The 20,720-nt window shown below is 40.4% G+C and overlaps 2 protein-coding genes across 2 annotated transcripts in view; both read right to left on the bottom strand.

The window, feature by feature from the left end:
* aifm3 (AIF family member 3) overlaps positions 1-10,345 on the bottom strand; it is a gene marked incomplete at both ends in the record, with an annotated part of 14,218 nt that extends 3,873 nt beyond the window's left edge. Inside the window, 12 exons of the mRNA XM_080433189.1 lie at positions 544-615; positions 900-1,015; positions 2,852-2,982; positions 3,086-3,177; positions 3,397-3,483; positions 4,318-4,430; positions 4,968-5,064; positions 5,150-5,194; positions 5,294-5,403; positions 5,575-5,684; positions 6,079-6,292; positions 10,315-10,345. Coding sequence (XP_080289315.1) covers positions 544-615; positions 900-1,015; positions 2,852-2,982; positions 3,086-3,177; positions 3,397-3,483; positions 4,318-4,430; positions 4,968-5,064; positions 5,150-5,194; positions 5,294-5,403; positions 5,575-5,684; positions 6,079-6,292; positions 10,315-10,345 — 1,218 coding nt within the window. The remainder of the gene's footprint in view (positions 1-543; positions 616-899; positions 1,016-2,851; positions 2,983-3,085; positions 3,178-3,396; positions 3,484-4,317; positions 4,431-4,967; positions 5,065-5,149; positions 5,195-5,293; positions 5,404-5,574; positions 5,685-6,078; positions 6,293-10,314) is intronic.
* An 8,285-nt stretch (positions 10,346-18,630) lies between these two features.
* On the bottom strand, positions 18,631-20,385 carry cldn26 (claudin 26). The gene has a single exon (XM_080433202.1). The coding sequence runs from the start codon at positions 19,676-19,678 to the stop codon at positions 19,022-19,024; it is 657 nt and encodes a 218-aa protein (XP_080289328.1). The 5' UTR covers positions 19,679-20,385; the 3' UTR covers positions 18,631-19,021.
* Between the last annotated feature and the right edge of the window lie 335 nt (positions 20,386-20,720).

Raw genomic sequence — 20,720 nt, 5'->3', positions numbered from 1 at the left:
TTGTGATACTTACATTCCCTCTTTGAGTTCTTGAGTACAAAGTTGAGATTATTTCCAAATGAGTGTTAAGTGATTGAATTACACCCCAAATTCTTTTTTTCATCCTATCTTTTTTTAAACATTTTTTTAAACATTTTTTTAAACATTTTTTTAAACATTTTTTTAAACATTTTTTTAAACATTTTTTTAAACATTTTTTTAAACATATTTTTAAACATTAGAAGACAAAATATTTTTTTTTTTAATAAATATTTCTCTAACATACACCTTTTTATTTAACTACAGTATATATATTTTACTCTACTGTATCTCATTAGTTATTGCTATGATAATATAATTGCTATAGTCTGCTGGCAGAGACTTGTGCTCCGAGGAGCACATTTTCTAGTTTACCATTAATTTTGTCTGACAATCATCTAATGTTTCCTGGCACACTATTGTATACTTCACCTGCACTTGCCCATTTCAAATGCTATGGATTGAGCAAGAGAAGATAGTCCTATTGAGCACCATGTCATGCAGTTTTTCTCACTTTCTGAATACCTGTCCATGATGGCCTATCATCTCCGACACCTCGTTCAGCATGTAGAACTTCACTCTTTGGGTCTCAAACAGCTGTAACACACCACAGTTACAAAACCACAGACAATTAGGTCGACAACAACTATTAAAACCTAGAGTTTCTTCCACATATCTCAGAGGGGGAGAATGTACATACAGTAGGTCCTTAATGTCCACCTGTTTGCATGATCGGTGTCAATGAGTATATTTGCATTCCTTTGTGGTATATTGAGCTGTAGAACATGATCTGCATTTTAAATGGTAGTTTGTTGTGCAGGGAGAATGCTGAGGTAGTTCTTGTCCTGGACAACCTGATTTCCCATGGGGTGCTTCCCTACCTTCATTATTGCTTTCCCTACTTTCTCCCCAAGAGCTTTCTTAAATGGGACTGGTTCTATCCCAATGATAGAAACAGAGTGGGCCTTGTCAGTGAGTGCAGCAGCCACCTCCATACCTGGCAACAACAAAGAGAATAAACGGTATGTTATTACCATCTATATAAATCGATATAATTCAGAACAGTATATGGAGGTCCTCAGCCAACACAAAAAGAGGGGATTAAGTTTGTGATACTATAATTATAAACATATCAAATGACAAAGTGGTTTACCTAAAAATGTAAATAAATCAGCAACACAATAAAAACATGATAAAAACAAACAGGTGTCAATTTCAGTGTAATTTCGCGTTACGTCTATCTAGGGGCCGAGCAGATGCTGCCGGTCCCTCTTGTACTTCATCTCTTCGATCTCCTGCTCCTTCTTATATCTAACCAGGAAATCTGCCTTCCCATGCATGAAAACAAACTGTTCCTTTAAACAGTACATTTTTGCTTGGTTATATTAACATGGTGTGCGCCTGGGTAGCTTGGTCGGTAGAGTGCTCCACTTTGAGTCACAAGGTTTGATACCAGGCACTGCCAACTCAACATATGAGTAGCATCAACACAACTCTGCACATAGGGCCAGTCCTATGCTGTACTTCCTATGGGTAACTAACCAAAACATACGGTAGAGTCTCTACGGTGGAGACTAATGGTCAAAATGGTAACATTTTGATCCAGACAATTCTGCTGATCCACCCTCCTTTATTTCTTCCCCCTCTTGCTATTTTGGCCTGACATCCATATACAATTCTACTTATAATCGTAACAGGCTTTTTGTCTATCCCTGGGAAGTAGGTTAATAATTACATAATAATCACATACTAACAGTTACTCAATTATAAGTAAAATCTCATATTTGGAACTCGATGAGATGTTTTCAAAATTATTTAAAGCACACAATACACAATAAAAATAAAGCATTTTAATTGGGTGTGGGAGCCAGGTTGTACACTGCACTTGGGGCGTCAACAATACACATGCCAATTGTGAAAGCGTTTGGTTGAGACAGATTTGTAGATGTAGATAGCCAAGAGCGATGCCTGTTGGTAACGCATGCCCTTCATGCAATATTGTACCAGTTGTACCAGACAGACGGACAGATGTTTGTGGATTTATAGATACTAGAGTTTGGGCAGCTATGCAGCCCTCACACCTAAGTCGCACCGCCAATCCGACCAATATGACATATTGAGTCATAGTGTCGGGGGCTTCGTCAGAGTACCCGTTGTACCAGTCTGTCTGGGTCTTTTGTGCCCATATATGGAGATCATTGTATTTGTCTGTAGTATATGCCCATACCCTGTATATTGGCATGTCATTATATGGGCATATTGGTTGGATCGACTGTTCTGGACACTGTATATCCATGCCTATATATGGACACATCGGTCGGATTGGCGGTTCTGGACAACCCCATATCTGAACAACTCGGCAAGTCCTTGTGGCGGATTAGTGGCTCTGGACAACCGGATTTCCATATATGCTTATATATGGGCATATCAGGTTTGTTTATAGTTATGTCTGAGTCATAATGACATGCCTATATATGGGCGTATCAGGTTTGTTTATGGTTATGTCTGAGTCATAGTGACATGCCTATATATGGGCTTATGGGGTTTGTTTATGGTTATGTCTGAGTCATAGTAACGTGGCCGTGGTCCACCGGCCTGCCAGCCGGTCCTCCCAGCCGGTCCTCCCTTAAGCCAATTTTAATATAGGATTTCTGGACAACTGCTCATCCGACTGACCTCCTGGTGGGCACATCACTCCCTTGGGTCCCCGGCAATACACGTACCAAGTTTGAGGATTGGTTTGACTGTTCTCGAGATATGTGGGGGAAACATTCTGTGCATTTATCGATAAGGATATTATTATTAAATTAAAAAATGTGTAATTTATTCTCACCAATGAATCCTGTTCCCACAATCACTGCATTCTTGTTGTTGGCCAGCCTGGCTATGCTGTTTGCATCTTCAGGTGTCCTGAGATGAAATACATTCTCAATATCCTTGCCTTTGTAGATCATTGGTTTGGGTCTTTCAAGCAAAAGACAGAAGCAATCAAGTATCAGTTCATTTATTCATTAGGGTAATACTGACCACAAGAACAATTTATTTTGGCAGCAAAGATTTTCCTCACTGGTTTCCTGTAGCAATAAAGAGTTTCCTGTATTCCATCTTCAAGCCATCTTGAAAAGTCACAGTCCGTGTTTTGACATCAACTGCCAAAACCTAACATTTACAAATACCAAGAGATTCTTAGTCATATAATAAGGCCAGTAGAGTTGTTCCTACTTTTGGGGTCAATTCATTTTCAATTCAACCAGTTGAGGAAGTGGAATTGAAATCATTGACAATGAATGGTTATATAACAAAAACTTTCAATTTGACACATCATTTTGATTTATTGAAATGAAAGAAACACCAACTGTGCTTGGCATGATCTCCTACCTCTGTCTCTGTGAGCAATTCAATGTCATGGCTCTGGAGGAAGTCAATGGAGCGAAGTCTCAGTTGCTCTGCTGTGCTTTCTAGGGACTAAAGGAAAGAAAGTTAGACACAGAGCAAGTGTGATATTGACCAAAAATTTATAAATGCAGGTTTTGTTAGTTCATTCATAGCCTTTCAAATATACATTTGTTGACATTTTCAAAACATAGATGGTAAATTACAACAATAATCTGCGCTTCAAATTTCGGACTCAACTAAAACATTGTCCAGTAATGCTATCTCAAGGATTTCGGCACAGCTCATACTCAGCAACAAACCACAAGGTATAGCCATAAGCCATGAACTATACAGGTCTGAAGGCTATACAGGTAAAGGGGTTTATTTGCCACTCACTCATACAAGTACAAGCAGCACAAAGTTGGTGTGACATGCTCCGTAGACTGTGCTAACAATAACAATAATATAACAGCAAGATATAATACTGGGTATAAAAATACAAGTTAAGGTAAAACCTTTAGCAGCCTTTATGAGAGTGTATTAATTTACTTCAATCAGTAAATCAATACATGAACTTACATTTCTTGTCAAATTATATGATATGATCATGGAGTACTATTCATAAAGCTTTAGAGATGATGCTTCGTTTGTGAATAGCATCCAAAACTAAAAACACAGGGCTCCAAATAATCAACACAGTCCCATTAACGTTTTATGACATTTATTTCACTACAGTGTGTGAAGTCAGATTCCTTTTGATATAATTTTGTATGGTTAGTTATATCCACAGCTTTCCAGCAAATCTTTGGTCCTATTGAGTGTATTTGTTTCCCAAGAGAACTTAGAATTGACCAAAGCAACATATTAGATATTAGATATTGAGAAACATACTCTCAGTGGTGAGCTCTGGGTCTCTGTACAAACCTTACTCAGTTTAGGCCTGTCATAAGGTGGATGTTTGTCCACGGTGCATATGACAATGCGATCAGTGAAGCCCTCTTGCCTTAATGTCTCTGCACACACCAGTCCTGCTGGACCTGATGACAAATCAGTTCATCACAAAAAGCGGGATTGTATTACAGAGAGACATGAAATACAACCATAACTGCTCATGGTTCAAGTAAAAAGTCAACAATGAGAATCTAATCAAACCCAATCATATCCTCATTCTTGTAGTCATGGGAGTGCAGGAAATGGTCAAAAAGAAAATGTTGAATTATTTATATATATATATATATATATATATATATATATATATATATATATATATATATATATATATATATATATATATATATATATATATATAAGAGAGAGAGAATGCATGTGTAGTGTCCTTGCCTTAATAAACCTTCCCCATATACTGTATATATATATATATATACACACACACACACACACACACACACACACACACACACACGCACACGCACGCACACACACACACACACACACACACACACACACACACACACACACACACACACACACACACACACACACACACACACACACACACACACACACACACACACACACACACACACACACACACACACACACACATAACTGACCTGAGCCAATGATAAGAATGTGGCTGAAGCCTGTGTTAGAGTTAATGACTGCTGAACACCGTGCCATGGGTTTTGACCTCTTCTGTGACTGAAGAGCCTAGAAATAGATCTCAAAATCAGTGGATTTGTTTATTTTCTAGAATAAATTCCTCAAATTGTCCCAGGTGCTTTTGTTGTTTTACCTGTTTGTTTGCACGAATGATCACCTTGTCCTTTTCAACTCTGACCTAAAGCAAACAGACATGAACGATGTGTACACTTTTCCCATGATTAAGAGACAGGATAAGGCACGGAATGTGAAAGACATCATCAGTGGGGAAGGTCACCTGGAAGGTAGGCAGGCTGTCCAGTCCAGGGAAGTCCTCAATGTCTCCTGTTGCAATACTGAAACATGCGCCATGCCAGGGACAGCGTACATGACCTTTTGACAAGACACCTGGAATGACAAACACGACAAGCCATATTAATACTTTATCCCACAACAAATAATAGATTAAATAACAGATTTTCAATGTATTAATTAGGCTTGAATGTAAATAGAAGTGGTAAATTCCTCATCTATGCTTCCTCTGTACTACACAGAAGATGTTAAATGAAACTGATTCACCTTTGACCAGTGGTGCGCCGTAATGGGGACACTTGTGGCCAATGGCTGAGAACTCTCCATGTTCTTTGATTAGCAAAGCTCTGCCAAATCCCAAGTCAACTTCTCGCATCCTGTCAAGAACGCACAGAGAGATATCGATTTCTTGTGTCTGTTGATACAGTATATATATGCATAACTATACACATGCTCCAAACTTGTTATTGTTATCTATCCACACAGAAACAAAATCTCTGTGTTAATTTAATAATTGAATTGGATCCATAAGGGTTTATTTTATATATCACATGTTCAGAGATAAAATGAACACTGGGTATTTTACTGTGTAGTTCTAGTTGCTCCTCTGTATTACGTGTGTGTGTGTGTGTGTGAGAGAGAGAGAGAGAGAGAGAGAGAGAGAGAGAGAGAGAGAGAGAGAGAGAGAGAGAGAGAGAGAGAATGTGCAATGTCCATTAAGCATAGGACACTGCACCTTCCCAACAAATGCTTTTTTCATTAATTTCTTACTGTCCATTTTCCAGATCTTTAACATGGCAGACAGAGGCCTCCACATAGTCTCGTGGTTTGTGGTAGAGACGCAGGGGAGCAGAGTCTTCATCAGAACCATGTCCCAGGGCCCCATTGGGTCTGCAGTCAGCAAAGGGGCTTGCCTTGCCATTGGGTGACATTCCATCCACCTCCTTTTCTTTCTCCAGGAGGGATAGTTCCACCTTAACCTCAACTGTGCAACACAGACACAGTGTTACACAAAGCACATCCTCTCACAAATTGCTCCCCACTCCTATGACCAGGTTTTCTGTCGCTGCCCCTAAACTTTGGAATAGTATCCCATCCCTCATTAAGTCCTGCCCCACTAGACAATTCAAAATCTTTAGATAAATCTAAAGACTGTTCTGTTTGAGGATGCCTCATGGTTTATGTCCTTCTGTGAAGTCCTCTACATGCACTTTATGTTCACCTTTTTCCCTTTAAGATAGCATGTTGTGGAGGACTGTGTCATTTTCTATCAGATTATTTCAAACCATTGCTGTTCTATACTCTGTGTGACGTGCCCCCCCAATATAACATTTTTGCCCGATTTAGTAGCTCTGTTTATATCGAACAGGGTTGACAGTAACAGGGTTGATCGTTTCAAGCTAATTTGCACATATGTGTGATACTTGTAGATATTGACTATATTATGAGAAATAAATAATTATTTAGATATGTTTAAAAAAAACAATATTGATGTTGTATGCTTGTCCCGTCTGGTCAAACCTTCTAAAACACTAACACTAACAAGCAACATGAAATCAAGGGAGTGGGACATTGATAATTTGATGTATACTTTTGTTTAAATAAATACATATTATAGCAACAACACTGTTTAACAATAGAATCATACTTAAAACATGTGAATGTGAAAATTTTGTTAACCTCACCCTCATCAGCATAAAAGCAATTTTAATTATTTAAAAAAAAAATTATACTAGAGGACCGGACCGCTACGCAGCCCTCACATCTAGAGTTTGGGCCGATACGCGGCCCTCACACCTACGTCACACCGCCAATCCGACCAATATGTCTGAGTCATAGTGTCGGGGGCTTTGTCAGAGTACCCTTCTGTGTCCCTTTTATGCCCATATGTGGAGATCTCTGTATCTGTCAGTCCTTGTCCCTTTTATGCCCATATATGGAGATACCTGATGTCATCAGTATATGCCCATATATGGGCATATTGGTTGGATCGGCGGTTCTGGACAACTGGATTTCCGAACTACTCGGCGGCGGGCACTGCACTCCCTCGAGTCCTTGCCACTGCACTCGTGGAGTTTGAAGTCGGTCGGTCCCATATATGCACATGACCTAGTAATGGTAATACTTTTCAAATTACATATTTATTTGTTGTTATATTAATTTTTAATTTTATTATTTCAACACAAAAGATTCCACAGAATGACCCATAAACGATAAGAGATCAGTTATGTGAAAATGAGCAAGACATTCACATCCCTTCATGTTATGAGTGAATAGACCATTGCAAACAATACAGCAGCACCATTGCATCAGCATTACAGGTGAACAAATTAGCCCAAATTGATTGAAATAAAGAGGACACAGGTAACTACATACAGTACATATAACCCACCCCCCCCCCCCCCCACCCCACCACCACAACCAAATTGAGCTTAGACATGGAAGCAGCATTCTGTTTACAATTTAATATTTCTGACCTTGACAACGTAATATATATGTATACATAATGTACTATATAAGTCTATCAATTGGGAGCCATAGAGACACTTTAGATTACATCAGAGCCATTTTAGATGACATATGATGCACTGCATTTGGGTTTATATATTGTACATAAAATAATGGTTGTGTAAAGCTTTTTTTACTGCAGCCGACTTTATCTCTTTGGCTGGAAAAATGTGCTGACCATCCGGTTCTTACACAGTAATCTGGCTGGAATTTTCACCTGCTGAGCAAGTCTTAATTAAAATCAATGGAAAATCATAGCAGTAACTACATTTGCAAGAGAAGAAAGAGAGAGCTCTCTAGAGTTAAAAGACAGTCTTTTCCCCCCTCAAGATATAAGTGACTATCATCACAATCACTGGTGGAGAAATATATTCCAATAATATAAATCTTGTTCACCAACATCAATCATCTCAACTGTACAAATCCTACTACACACAAAAAAACACTATGCTTTATCATACAATATGAAAGTTGAAAAACTGTACTTTTTCTTACATTTCTTTCTTTCGTTGTGTTTAGAGCTTATGGTCATATATGACATGGGAATTTTAAATGCATGTATTTGGTATTTATCAAAAGAACAAAAAGTCTCTGCTCCCCATAACTAATTTCACATTCCTAACATGTGATGTTTATGCTAAATATGATTATGCACTTTAAGCTTTAACATTAAATCCAATTTGTTATTGTAATTCTCAATCACAATCCATGGTTATTATAACATGAGTTATGAATAATTGTGTCTGTGTTCTCTAAATATCTGTGATTCGCTACAGTTTATTAGTTTGTGCTGAGTGCTAAAGATGCCAGGAAAGCCATGCCTGCATTGTTTTAAAATCCTACCAGAGTTATATAAAGAGTTAAAAAAACATAAGGGGCCGCCTACAAATCGGTTACAATTCTCAGGCTTAAAAATTACCTCCACTACACACCTGCGTCCGAATCACTGCACTACCATAGCACATAATCAGCGCCACTAGACGAACACACGCACGCACGCACGCACGCACGCACGCGCACGCACGCACACACACACACACACACACACACACACACACACACACACACACACACACACACACACACACACACACACACACACACACACACACACACACACACACACACACACACACACACACACACACACACACACACACACACACACACACACAGTACGCACACACACTCACAGCCTCTTCCCTAAGCTCAGGGAATGCCCAGGCTTCTATGGGTCACTTCTATGGGTCACTGATCAATGTGATTTTCCTTTCCTTTTACATATAGCTGTGATTATGATAATTATAATCACTTTACTCTTACGAATTGACTCGTTTAATCCCCATTATTTTCGTTTCTTTTCTTTTTTTCCACCTTTTTTCCTGATATTTATTCTGATTCTGATTATGTATGATTATGACTATTATTATTATTATTATTACTATTATATTCTTTATTATATCTATCATGTAAACATTGTGTAAAATGCTGAATCTGGTGATGACTCTGAAAAAATATATATATATAAAAAAGAAAAGGTGCGCTACTAGTCACATACTGTATCTCTACCCCACCGGGTGGAAATGCATTACCCATGGGTAAGGGTAAATATAGGTGGGAAAAAAACAATATTACAATAAATATACACAAATGTGTTCCTTATCCTACTAGCAGTTTGCACAAGAAATACGGCACTTATTGGCCCAGTGGTTTGCAAGATTAGCCCCAGACAGACAAACAGACAGACAAACGTGAGGCGCATCCAAGTGAGCTGCAAGGTGAGCGAGTGCCTGCACCAGGCAACCGGTGGCCTTGTGTGTCAACAAGCACAACGTCTGGGTTGGCCTGTTTCAAAACTGCATATGTGGAACAAAACAAAAACAAACGTTTTTCCCTGTCCAAAACATATGCAGGATGTTGAATGAGCGCTCCCCCATCCAGCTTGTAAGTGTTCCCATAGTATGGGTGTTCCCATTGAAGGGGCATTCCCTAAGCGCCTGCACACTGCCAGACGAACATAAATCTCAGCCTACTGATGATAAATCTAAATTAATTGAATGGGCTTGAACGGAGGAGAAAACCAGCAGTTACAAACCTACGACCACTGCTTTGAAAACCGATTCTGATACCATCCCATATAAAGAAAGTCTTTACATTTCCTAATTGTTTCAACCCAGTCAGTGAATTTAGATTGTCACCAGACGAATCAGTACGCAGAGATTTCTAATTGTCTGGCTGGCTATACGTGACTAACTGCATAGACCGTTTTAACCCCAGCCTTTGCAAATAGGTGATCATAACAACATGTATGATCATAACTGCATTGAAATGGAAATTATATCTTGGTACATAAATTATATCTTGGTACATTGCAATAGGGACATCCAAATGGTTCCCCTATGCATGCTATTAAGAGAGGAAGTTGTATGACCTATTATCTGGCAAACATAATGGTGGGTAGGATGAGTGAGAATACAAGGCAAGAAAAGGGTTGGTCACCTGGCTTGGTTTTGGAGAAACATCCTCCCATGGTGGACCCAGGGTTGAGCCAGGAGACCTGGCTGAGGGAGACCCAGGGAGAGGGGAGAGGAGAAGGGGTCAGATCCCTCGGCTGGGCTGCTTGGTTGGGAGGTAACGATAACGCTTGAGGGGGGGTATGAGTACCTGCAGGTCCAGGCTGGCCATCGCACACGTCAGCTTGTCCACATAACCTGTATGCATAGGGGTCAGTGATAGACATATTATATAATATATTATATAATATTATATATATATATATATATATATATATATATATATATATATATATATATATATATATATATATATATATATATATATATATACACATAGTAGGGCCGCAGGAGTCTCCAGACGCAAAAACGGATGATGATGATGATGATGATGATGATATGTATATATACATATATATTCCAGGCAGGGTGAGGGCCAGATGTGATGAATATTCAGCTGACTAATTAGCGCAAGCTAAAGTGCCACTGTGTGTTGAACTGAAATGGCTCAAAGAATGGCTGCGTTATGATGAGGTCAGCCAGTGTTTTCAGCCTACTCCCTCCCCACACGGTCAGGAAATCCCAGTCAGACCACCATTTTGTTTGCACGGGAAGATCCAGTTGGCCGTCAGTAATTTCAATTTATTTATTTGAATCTTTGTGAATAAATAAGGCTATGGGTATGTGATAAACAAGGTATTAGTCACTCATCATTGTCCTCAGTATCCAACCTCAGGCAGGCTGCACCTGATGGGACTCCCTCTTCCTTTGGTGTGTCGCCAAGGTGACGCCTAAACCCTAACCTCACAAACACTATGCCTAACCCTAACCTTAACCCTAACCCTAACCTCACAAACACTATGCCTAACCCTTACCTTAACCCTAACCCTAACCTCACAAACACTATGCCTAACCCTAACCTTAACCCTAACCCTAACGTCACAAAACTATGCATAAACCTAACCTCAAAACCACTGCGACCTGGGCGATACACCGGGAAAAGACAGAGTCTGTGCACCTGATACGCCAATCAGATGCATCTGATGTGTGTGTGTGTGTGTGTGTGTGTGTGTGTGTGTGTGTGTGTGTGTGTGTGTGTGTGTGTGTGTGTGTGACTAAATTACATTTAAATGGGCTGTTAGATGGGTTGTTAACATAATGCATTATCTCTGGCCTTATCCTTATTATATTATATCCAGGAGATCGTTAGCATTCACCTCACTATTTGCAGCAAACAGCCAAGAGTATTTTATTTCCCAGAATGCTATAATCATCCATTCACATTCAATTATAAGATAATATCTAAGATATTGTTCTTAAATGTCTGGCTGGAGTCAGGTTGCAGTTATTTCTATACATCTCTCCTCCCTGAAACAAATGAAGCACATACTGTACAGTTGTTTGGTTAGGTGTGTGTGTGTGTGTGTGTGTGTGTGTGTGTGTGTGTGTGTGTGTGTGTGTGTGTGTGTGTGTGTGTGTGTGTGTGTGTGTGTGTGTGTGTGTGTGTGTGTGTGTGTGTGTGTGTGTGTGTGTGTGTGTGTGTGTGTGTGTGTGTGTGTGTGCGTGCGTGCGTGCGCGCGTGTGCGTGCGTGCGCACACACATGCGCATGCATGCACGCGTGTTAAAAAGGAAGTAATTAGCAACATTTCCACACACATTGTTGGCTTTCTTAATGCATCTTTCATTGCTAACTGTTAAATATTAACAGCACTCAGACACCTATTAACTTTCTTGTCACATCGTGTTTTGAAGGGAAGCAGGGGCCCCTTCAGTTTCAAAATCACCCTTGTTTTGTTGCCTACGCATTTCTGCCAACACTCCTGGTATTTTCACCCACATAAACAGTAGTTACTCACAATGCAGTGGTTGATATGAATTTGAACAGATGCAGTGTAATACTCCTCATGTTGTAATTCATTAGCAAACAATTCTTTGGAATTACAACTAAAGAGACTACTTGATATTCAAAGCACATCTCATGCCCTCAAAGTTGTCTACAACTGCACTGTTGAATGGGACATTAGTTAGTAAAGTTCCAGAGACCAAATGAGAAGTGGAAAGATCTAAAGTGTGTCTAAAGATCTTGTTTGGGAAGAACCTGAAAATAATATGAACATGTTGCTATTCTTGTTTTGATTTAATCTAAGATGTTAGACAAACATCATTGTACAAAAATAGATAGGCCTTTGTACAAAAACAATCATTATTTATGACTCAAATAAACTGTCAACAGCATAGTATTATCAATTGGAAAACAATATTTGGTAGAATGCGGGCAGTGCCCACTGGGCACCTGTTTTCCTACACAAACATAAGTTGTTGTGATACATTCAACTTAATCTCCATGGTAACCCTGAATCCTTGATCCACAAACTCTGATGTAGTAAGCAAAGCCTGGCTGGTTCCAATAAAGATATTGTAAAATTATATCGATTTCATGAGAGTAATGTAATCCAACGCTTGGCCTTTTCTACAAAGACTCTGTCGCACTTATTGCTACTTAAATAATTTGGTATAAATTAAAATGTAATGAACAATATATTGTTTATGTAAGTTTAGATTTGTTTAGTTTAGTTTATTTGTAAGATATTTTGTGCAAACCTAAAGTAGGTTAAGCAGATTTGGTCCTCACAACATATGACGCAGATCCTAGTCGCTCACTGTTGGGCCTGTCCCCAAGCAGTGCTTATAATCCTTCCTGCAAACAAGCTGTCAGTTTCACTCACTTCTCCACAAATGTAATACCTGTTACTGGAATGTAGGGGGAATTAACAACTGCAGCTGGTAGTTAGTTGGCGGAGGGCGGCTGATCTATAAGGGGGAAAAGCTGTAATGTTGAACACAGAACATTTACTATAGGCCTAATCTGATGACCATGTCTGTCATTCAAACCCTGTGTGAGACCAGAACACGTTGCATCCTGCGTACATACTTCTACAGAAGCTTATTCAAGATTCAGACTCATTCCATGACAGCAAAAGGACTGGTATTAATCTCCATAGTTGAGCACACCACATGAGGGCACCCCTTCACTCATCAAAGAGGGACAACATTATTTAATGCCACAAAGATCCCCTCCCCTTAAAACAGTACACCTTCACTTCCTAAAATAAATGGACTGTAACGTAGATACTGTTTAGCAGATGTCCCATATGCCTATCACACCACTAACTAGCATGTAATCACACCTGAACTATTGACATCAGAGATACAGGGGTAGATGAACATACTACTACATCATCATTATAAAACAGTAACCGCTCAATTACTTCCTGTTAATTACTGTATATGTTGCTTTATAAACACTTGCACTTGCAGAGAGAAAACTAGCGTCTGAAGAAAATAAGTGCTACCAGTTTAGGGACTGGTTCATCATTTGTCTCTTAATGACCTAATGTCCTAACACAGAGCAGGTCAAGTTAGCTATATGGTTAACAATTATGGCTGTCGCTTTGATCCTCAGCTGATAAGGACAAGAATGGCATTCTTAACAACTTAAACCCCCTAGACTTAGTAAATTGGACCTGAGTTGGCTCTGAACTTGGACCGTTTTTTCCCTCTGCACCAAATGTCTTTGCCAAAAATAGATGATCAAAGCGCGTTGCGACGTGTTGTGAGCTTGTAGATCTGCTATGTTTGGCTAATGTTCCCCTCAGAATATGGATACTGGGGTTCAAGTGGTTAATATTTGACCACACCTCCTTACCTCACTGACAGTGAGCAAGCACTCCAGGTTTGTGAAATACAAGATAAGCCCTGGGAATCATACCCTGGATTGCGTCACCCAGTTCACAAGCAAAAGTCATCCTAAAGAGCACCAGATATTTACAAACTTAAACACGAAACTTGGAAATGTCTGTTAGAATTGATATACCTGTCCAAAAAATTACTAAAATAAAAAGGAGTAACATCAAAGCGAGTGATGAAATAGAGATGATCACTTCAATACTTTGGTGTAAAGAACCTGATTGACTTCCGTATTTTTTCGTTACTACCATTCTTAGACCATAAATGAATAAACACTGGATTGAGGCTAATTAGATTCCCCATTAAGAAACAGTAGCATGAGATATGAGACAATACACTGTAATGCAATTCATTAGTTCCATGAAGTTTAGACTTCCAAACAATCTGTGTTGCAAACTGAAAAAAATGTAATTGTATGTAATTTCTTATGTTTTCACCATGATCAGGTTTCAGAGGTCATGTAGTTTAGCTTGTTATGGAATTCAAAGTCTAACCATGAGTGGGTGGACAAGTCATACCATGTGGCTGAAGAAAGAGAATGACTATACCTTCAAGTACACTTGCTTACTGTGTCACCCACAGAGAAAGGTTTGGCATTGTAGCGCCAGTGTGTGTGGGATGAGTTGCTCTAATACAGAATATCTTGTAAAATGCTTCAGTGACCAAAGATATACATGTGCTGTAATACAGTTAAAGCTGGTGAACAATGGCATCGTGGAAGCACTATAGACCTGTATCAGGTCATGTTGGTGTTGCTTTCAGCAATAGCCTCCATGATGTCATGGAAAACCAGGATTGCATGTTACAGAGGGGTGTCCACTCCTACAGGGCACAGTGCCTCCATAGGCAAAAACAACTCTTGTATTGACCAGTCTCTCAGCATGCATGCACACACATATCACAACCACACACAACCACACAAAACCACACACAACCACACACACACGCACACGCACGCACACACACACACACACACACACACACACACGCACGCACGCACGCACGCACGCACGCACGCACGCACGCACGCACGCACGCACGCACGCACGCACGCACGCACGCACGCACGCACGCACGCACGCACGCACACACACACACACACACACACACACACACACACACACACACACACACACACACACACACACACACACACACACACACACACACACACACACACACACACACACAGATTTTACATGAGCCAAAATTACATTTAAATAGTTGTCAGGGTGATCATGTGAAGCTTTCCAGTTATTTACAGAATTTGTGTTGTGCCTATTTTAACACACTATTAACCCTGGTTACTTTTCCGATGTTTGTAGTAGAATATCCATGTTTTCTACTTTTCTAAGAGCTCTGTGTGTATTAGTGTACTGAAAGAGTGTGGATCCAGTGAATACACTGCACCACAGCACATCATTCTCACAGTAGGTCTGATTACTCTACTATTACTCTACTATTACTCTACTATTACTCTACTGTATGTAAGCTTCAAGCGAGCAACTTCCATAGAACTAATATGTGTGTCCTTAATGCTCCAAGACAGGCAAACAAATTCCACATTGAGTCATTAAGAGTAATACCCCTCATCTCTCTGACATCATATCAGAAACTGATCAAAACAGATCTGATTAACAAATTAATACTGCACAGACCATAAAGCAGTAAAACAGCTTACCCAAGCCTGTGTGTAAGGAGCAGGTGCACTGAGTTCCTGACAGACTCCCCCGTGTTCAGCTTATCCTGCAGAGTATGGCAGCATTCTAGCACTTGAGTCCCCCAAGAATCCCGTCCCTCTCCGGGATTGGTTCTCTCTGATAGGAGTATTCCCACTCTGTGTCTCCCACTGCACCCTCTTCCACCCTCCTCCAGCCTCCTCCTCTCCTGCTTGATGCAGCAGAAGGGCTCTGATGAGTGCGCTGTCCCTCGGAGGAGAACACCCCTTCAGCAGACAGAGGGACTGGCCGTGGGAAGTTGCTCTCTCCCCCCCGCTCTCTCTCTCCGTGGTCAAGCCTGCAAATGCAGCACAGGGACCCTTGCCAGTGTCTCAGTTGTATGCAGTATTGATGGAGTTGCTGTGGGGATGCTAACGCAGCACGAATTCTCACTGTTCTCTGCTCTCTTCCTCCCACCCCTCTTCGATGTAGTCTCTCTCTCTCTCTCTCTCTCTCTCTCTCTCTCTCTCTCTCCCCTGCTCACACATACATAAAAACACTCACTTCTAGAGGCTGCCTTCTGCTCAGCTCCTTTCAGCCTCGCCTTCATATGCCAAAGGCCTGACTTGCGAGTTAAGCCTGATCAAAGACTGGCTGCCCCCCACTGCACTGCCTGCATGGTCCGATTGCCTGCTTATTATCAGCCAGCCTGCGCATTATGCATAGATTGTACTGTAAACCTGTTTGGGTGCATGTTCTTGTGTAGGATTATACTGTAAAAGTGTATATGCATATAATATGTGCTGTAGATATATTGACCCAACTACTACTTTAGGTGTTTCGTATACAGCCTTTCATGCCAAATGTCAGTTAGTATGCAGACTGTGCAAAATAAACTTCACATTATACAGTAGATGTGATACCTACCTCATAAAGCAGTTTATAAGCATATAGGGGAATAGTAACAAATGTACCGTAGTGTTGCAGTCTATCCCATTTTCAGAGTGGGGTGGGTGTGGGTGATAAGAGGACAAGCTCTTAAAAGGATACACAACATTTAGTAGTTAATCTAAATTAACATTAAAACAATTCTGGCCATGAATAGCTTCCACCTTTTTACTCCTTTGGGGCGGAGGACGACCCCAAAACACCTGGAGAAGGAGCACAGAGCAAGAAGAACTCAAGAAGAAAGGACTGACATGGAAACAGCTTGAGAGGATGATGAGTGATGACCCAAGACAGATGAGGGTGGAAACAATTCATCAGTGGCCTATGTTCTGAAAGGAATATAAAGGCCTAAGTAAGTATGTTTGTTTCCCTGTAACAAGGTCATACATGGCTTACAATCTCACATTCCTTTTAGACTGATTGCTTTCATTGAAATGCTGACTTTACGTATGTGTGTTTCATCAGCATACAGTGTATGGTTCAGTAACAGAGATGGAATGATGAAGATGATGATGATGATGATTTTTGATGAAGTTGGGAATATTTTGCTTATGTTGAAATCTCAAGTGTTGACTGACAGTCATCTACTTACTGTACCCTCTGCTGTTCAAAAGAGGAATAACCCCCCTTCTCTCTCTGTACTTAGTCCACTTAATCATTCAATCTGCATGAGGGTGCACAAGTAACTGCATGTATACTGACAGCTGAGACATGAATAATGTGTGTGTCCTAGCTTGTTTGTGTTCCTCAATCTAAAGGTGCATGTACCCATTTTCCACCAACATTTGCATAATTGCAACAGAGGGCAGGGGTTATTGTCCCAAGATAATTGATGACTCTCCAAGGCAAGGGAGGCACATTACATCACTGGTACATCTGTTTAATTTAATTACAGGAGTACTCTAATCCAAATAGGCCTAATTACATGGGACTGCTGTAGCCATTGAAAGCTCAGATTAGAGTGTAGCATAGAGTATAAGGGAATCATCAAAAATATATTCATTAATTATATTGGAGTTTTTTTAATAGTGCAGTAGAAAAACACATAGCCTACTATATATGGAATCTGTACGGAGCTTGATAAGAGCATAATCCATTTTCATGAACCAATTCTGTCAAAAGATGCTTACCATGTTTCTTTTTTCCCTTTTTTCTAAAAGCGTCCAAATTGATTCTGACCGTCACAATGTACAGTGGATTGTGCATTAACCACTTAACCCCTTTTGGTGGAGCGGAGTCCCTCAGGGCTCTATACTAGTATATTTTCACTTTTCTGTTATTGTGGGGGAGGCTTTCTCTGAAAATAGCAGATCATCGACAAGCTCACATGTGAGCTTGTCGATCTGCTATTTTCAGCGAAAGCCTTCCCCACAATACGAATGCTGGGGTTTAAGTGGTTAAGGATTGAGTCAAACTCATGGTGCCAAGTCCCTCCCCGAAACGAAATACAACACAGAAGAGCTGCGGCAGTGGAATGCAACTCTTAATAAACTAAGCTATTCATTCTTACTCTGGCTGTGGGCATAGAGACTCCTGGCAGTATTGGATATCATTTATCTTCTCAGGGCAATTAATCTTGGACATTGCGATGCTTGTTCAGATCAGTGTTCCACATTGTAAACTTCAGTCAGTTCCACCATGTATGACCAGGGTTGAGGATGAGCAAAGTAGTGCTAAATGTTTCATCGAAGCACTGATTTAGACACAGTGTTGATTTATTGAACTCTTAGGAAGCAACATAAATACACAAGCAGTTCATAGATGTTGTGATGGAAAAGGCTTATTTAATGATCAGTTCATGAAACCTTTCAAACTCTTAAATGAGGTAACTTTACAAGAAAACAATCTTTTATCTGAAGATTTACACACTGTGGTGGAGAGAATGGTTTCTACATCCAACATCTGATATTTATTATTTTTACTTTGTTTTATATTAGATTAGGTTTGCATATCTGCCTATTTCTACTTTGACTTCAGTTAGAGATTGAAATACTCCTTCCAGTACCCTGGATGTCTAGCTTCCTTATCATGACCTATAGATCTAGTAGCTTAACTGGATCTGGATAATCAACAATTCCTCACTCGTAGTTCTCTGGTAGGCAATTTGAATGTTTACAGAAAGAAGTGTATCAGAAGAGGGAAATTCAACAAGACTTTCACTGAGATTAGCACATGAAAAACAGATAGGTATCAAAACACAAAATTATGGCTTTTGAAATATTGCAAATGTGACTTTTGCCATCTCACTGCTAATTTGACAATCTCAATCTTTTGCAAATTCCATGCCACTGAAATCAAGCATGAACAATTTAGAACACACACATTTGACAATAAGAAAGTTATAAAACCTCTGTCTTTAGGTAGTGCTTTGTCCTTTGGTTCATCCGAGGTGTGTTTGGAAGGCTGGGTGGTCGCTGATCATAGTCCCCCATACACACAGCTATGAAAAAGAGGGTACCGCCGATGGCCAAAGCCAGACCTGCAAACCATCCAGAGAACATAGCCTCCCCGAACTCCCAACGTGGAACAACATCAGGTAAGTTCTCATCCCAGAACTCCACGACAGTAGTATAGGCCACTATGGAGACAGGGGCCAAAGTGGTGAGTGCCGACACCCAGGAAAGCACCCCACTAAAGATGATGAGCCCCCTCTTCAGGCCTTGCTGCCCAGAGCAGACCTCCACCCCTTCCAGTCCTGGAAAGACCACCACCACTGCTAGAGCGCCAGTACCTATGGACACCATCATAAGCACCCTGGAGATCTGTAAGTCCGCAGGGAGTGCTAGTATGGACTCGTAGGCCTTACACTGCACTCCCACCTCCTCTGTAAAGACGCACATGTGAAACAGACCAGAGTAGTAGTTTTCCACTTCATTCAGGTCAGAGTTCATTGTCTTCCACAGTGGAAGGAACGCAGTGATGAGAGAAGTGACCAGACCCCCAAATGTCACAAAGAGCGCAGTTCTTTGCATCATTTTAGTTGTCAGAAAAACCATCTTCTTGGTCTCTCTTGTCGTTGCCTCTCACATACACACTCTCTCTCTCTCTATTGCCGTTTCTGCCCTTCTGTTCAGGTGTAGGAACAGATTCTGAAAGGCTTTGTAGCCCATCCCACCTATTGCTGCAGTAGCTGGACCGACCCAGTCAGCCCACCTAGTCAGAAACTCCTTAATAAAACACACCTGACAGGTGAGAGATAATCCAGTGTTTGTGGCGTTGCAACGGACATTCTGTCTTCTTGTCTTCATGATAAATACTGTTACACTGAACAATGAACACTATGTTTTAAGATGAAACCAAATATGTCCAATGGGAATATGGGCTGAATGCGTGCACAAGTAGCTTGAAATGAATGAAACATGAGGAAGCTGGGCTTTGGGGGAACAAGCAAAAAAGAAAAGAAAAGAAGAAGCAGAGAAGAAGCGCTGTCCCAAGGGTGACCATAATGGCTCATTTCTATGGGTCGCTGAGTGCCCATGGCTTTCTTCCAAAGGTGTAATTATTACTGATGGAACAATTTACTGATGTCACTGATAAGAGATTAGGGCATTATTGGAGTCAAGGCTTTTCCCACTCGAAGGGAATCTAGAGAAAATCTGTTGATTTGCCAAGTGTCTCAAGTACCAAGACTATGAATAGTACCTTGTACTCATAGTTTACAAAGAGCCCCAAGGAGTTCAACACTTTGTGAATTCCACTGTGAGCCTTTATAGATCCTGGTGTGCAAATGAGCAAGGAACAAGAAATAAAATATTGCTTTTCAATTTGCTCCGCCTCTTTCATTCAACCACATGGAATTAATGTGTATTACCATGCGGTAAAACAAATTAAGATATCAAAAGGCATGTTCAATGTTCATACATAAGTATGTATGTACTGTATGCATATGAGGAAATGATTGCATAATTATGTTTCCATCTCTTGTTTTTGACATTTATACTAATGGGTTACTGGAGCTGGACAGACTTTGTTTCTTTTTAAAATTAAGAACACAAATAGGCCTGGGCCACAGCGTGGCGGTCCAGGCACCCTACGCTG

This window comes from Gymnoscopelus braueri (assembly GCF_963280865.1).
Source record: "Gymnoscopelus braueri genome assembly, chromosome: 7".
Taxonomy (NCBI): Eukaryota; Metazoa; Chordata; class Actinopteri; order Myctophiformes; family Myctophidae; genus Gymnoscopelus; species Gymnoscopelus braueri.
This window is presented reverse-complemented; position numbering and strand designations above follow the sequence as displayed.

Bases quoted from the DNA above. Each gene is read 5' to 3' on its own strand.
- cldn26 (XM_080433202.1), bottom strand. From the start codon at position 19,678: ATGGTTTTTCTGACAACTAAAATGATGCAAAGAACTGCGCTCTTTGTG.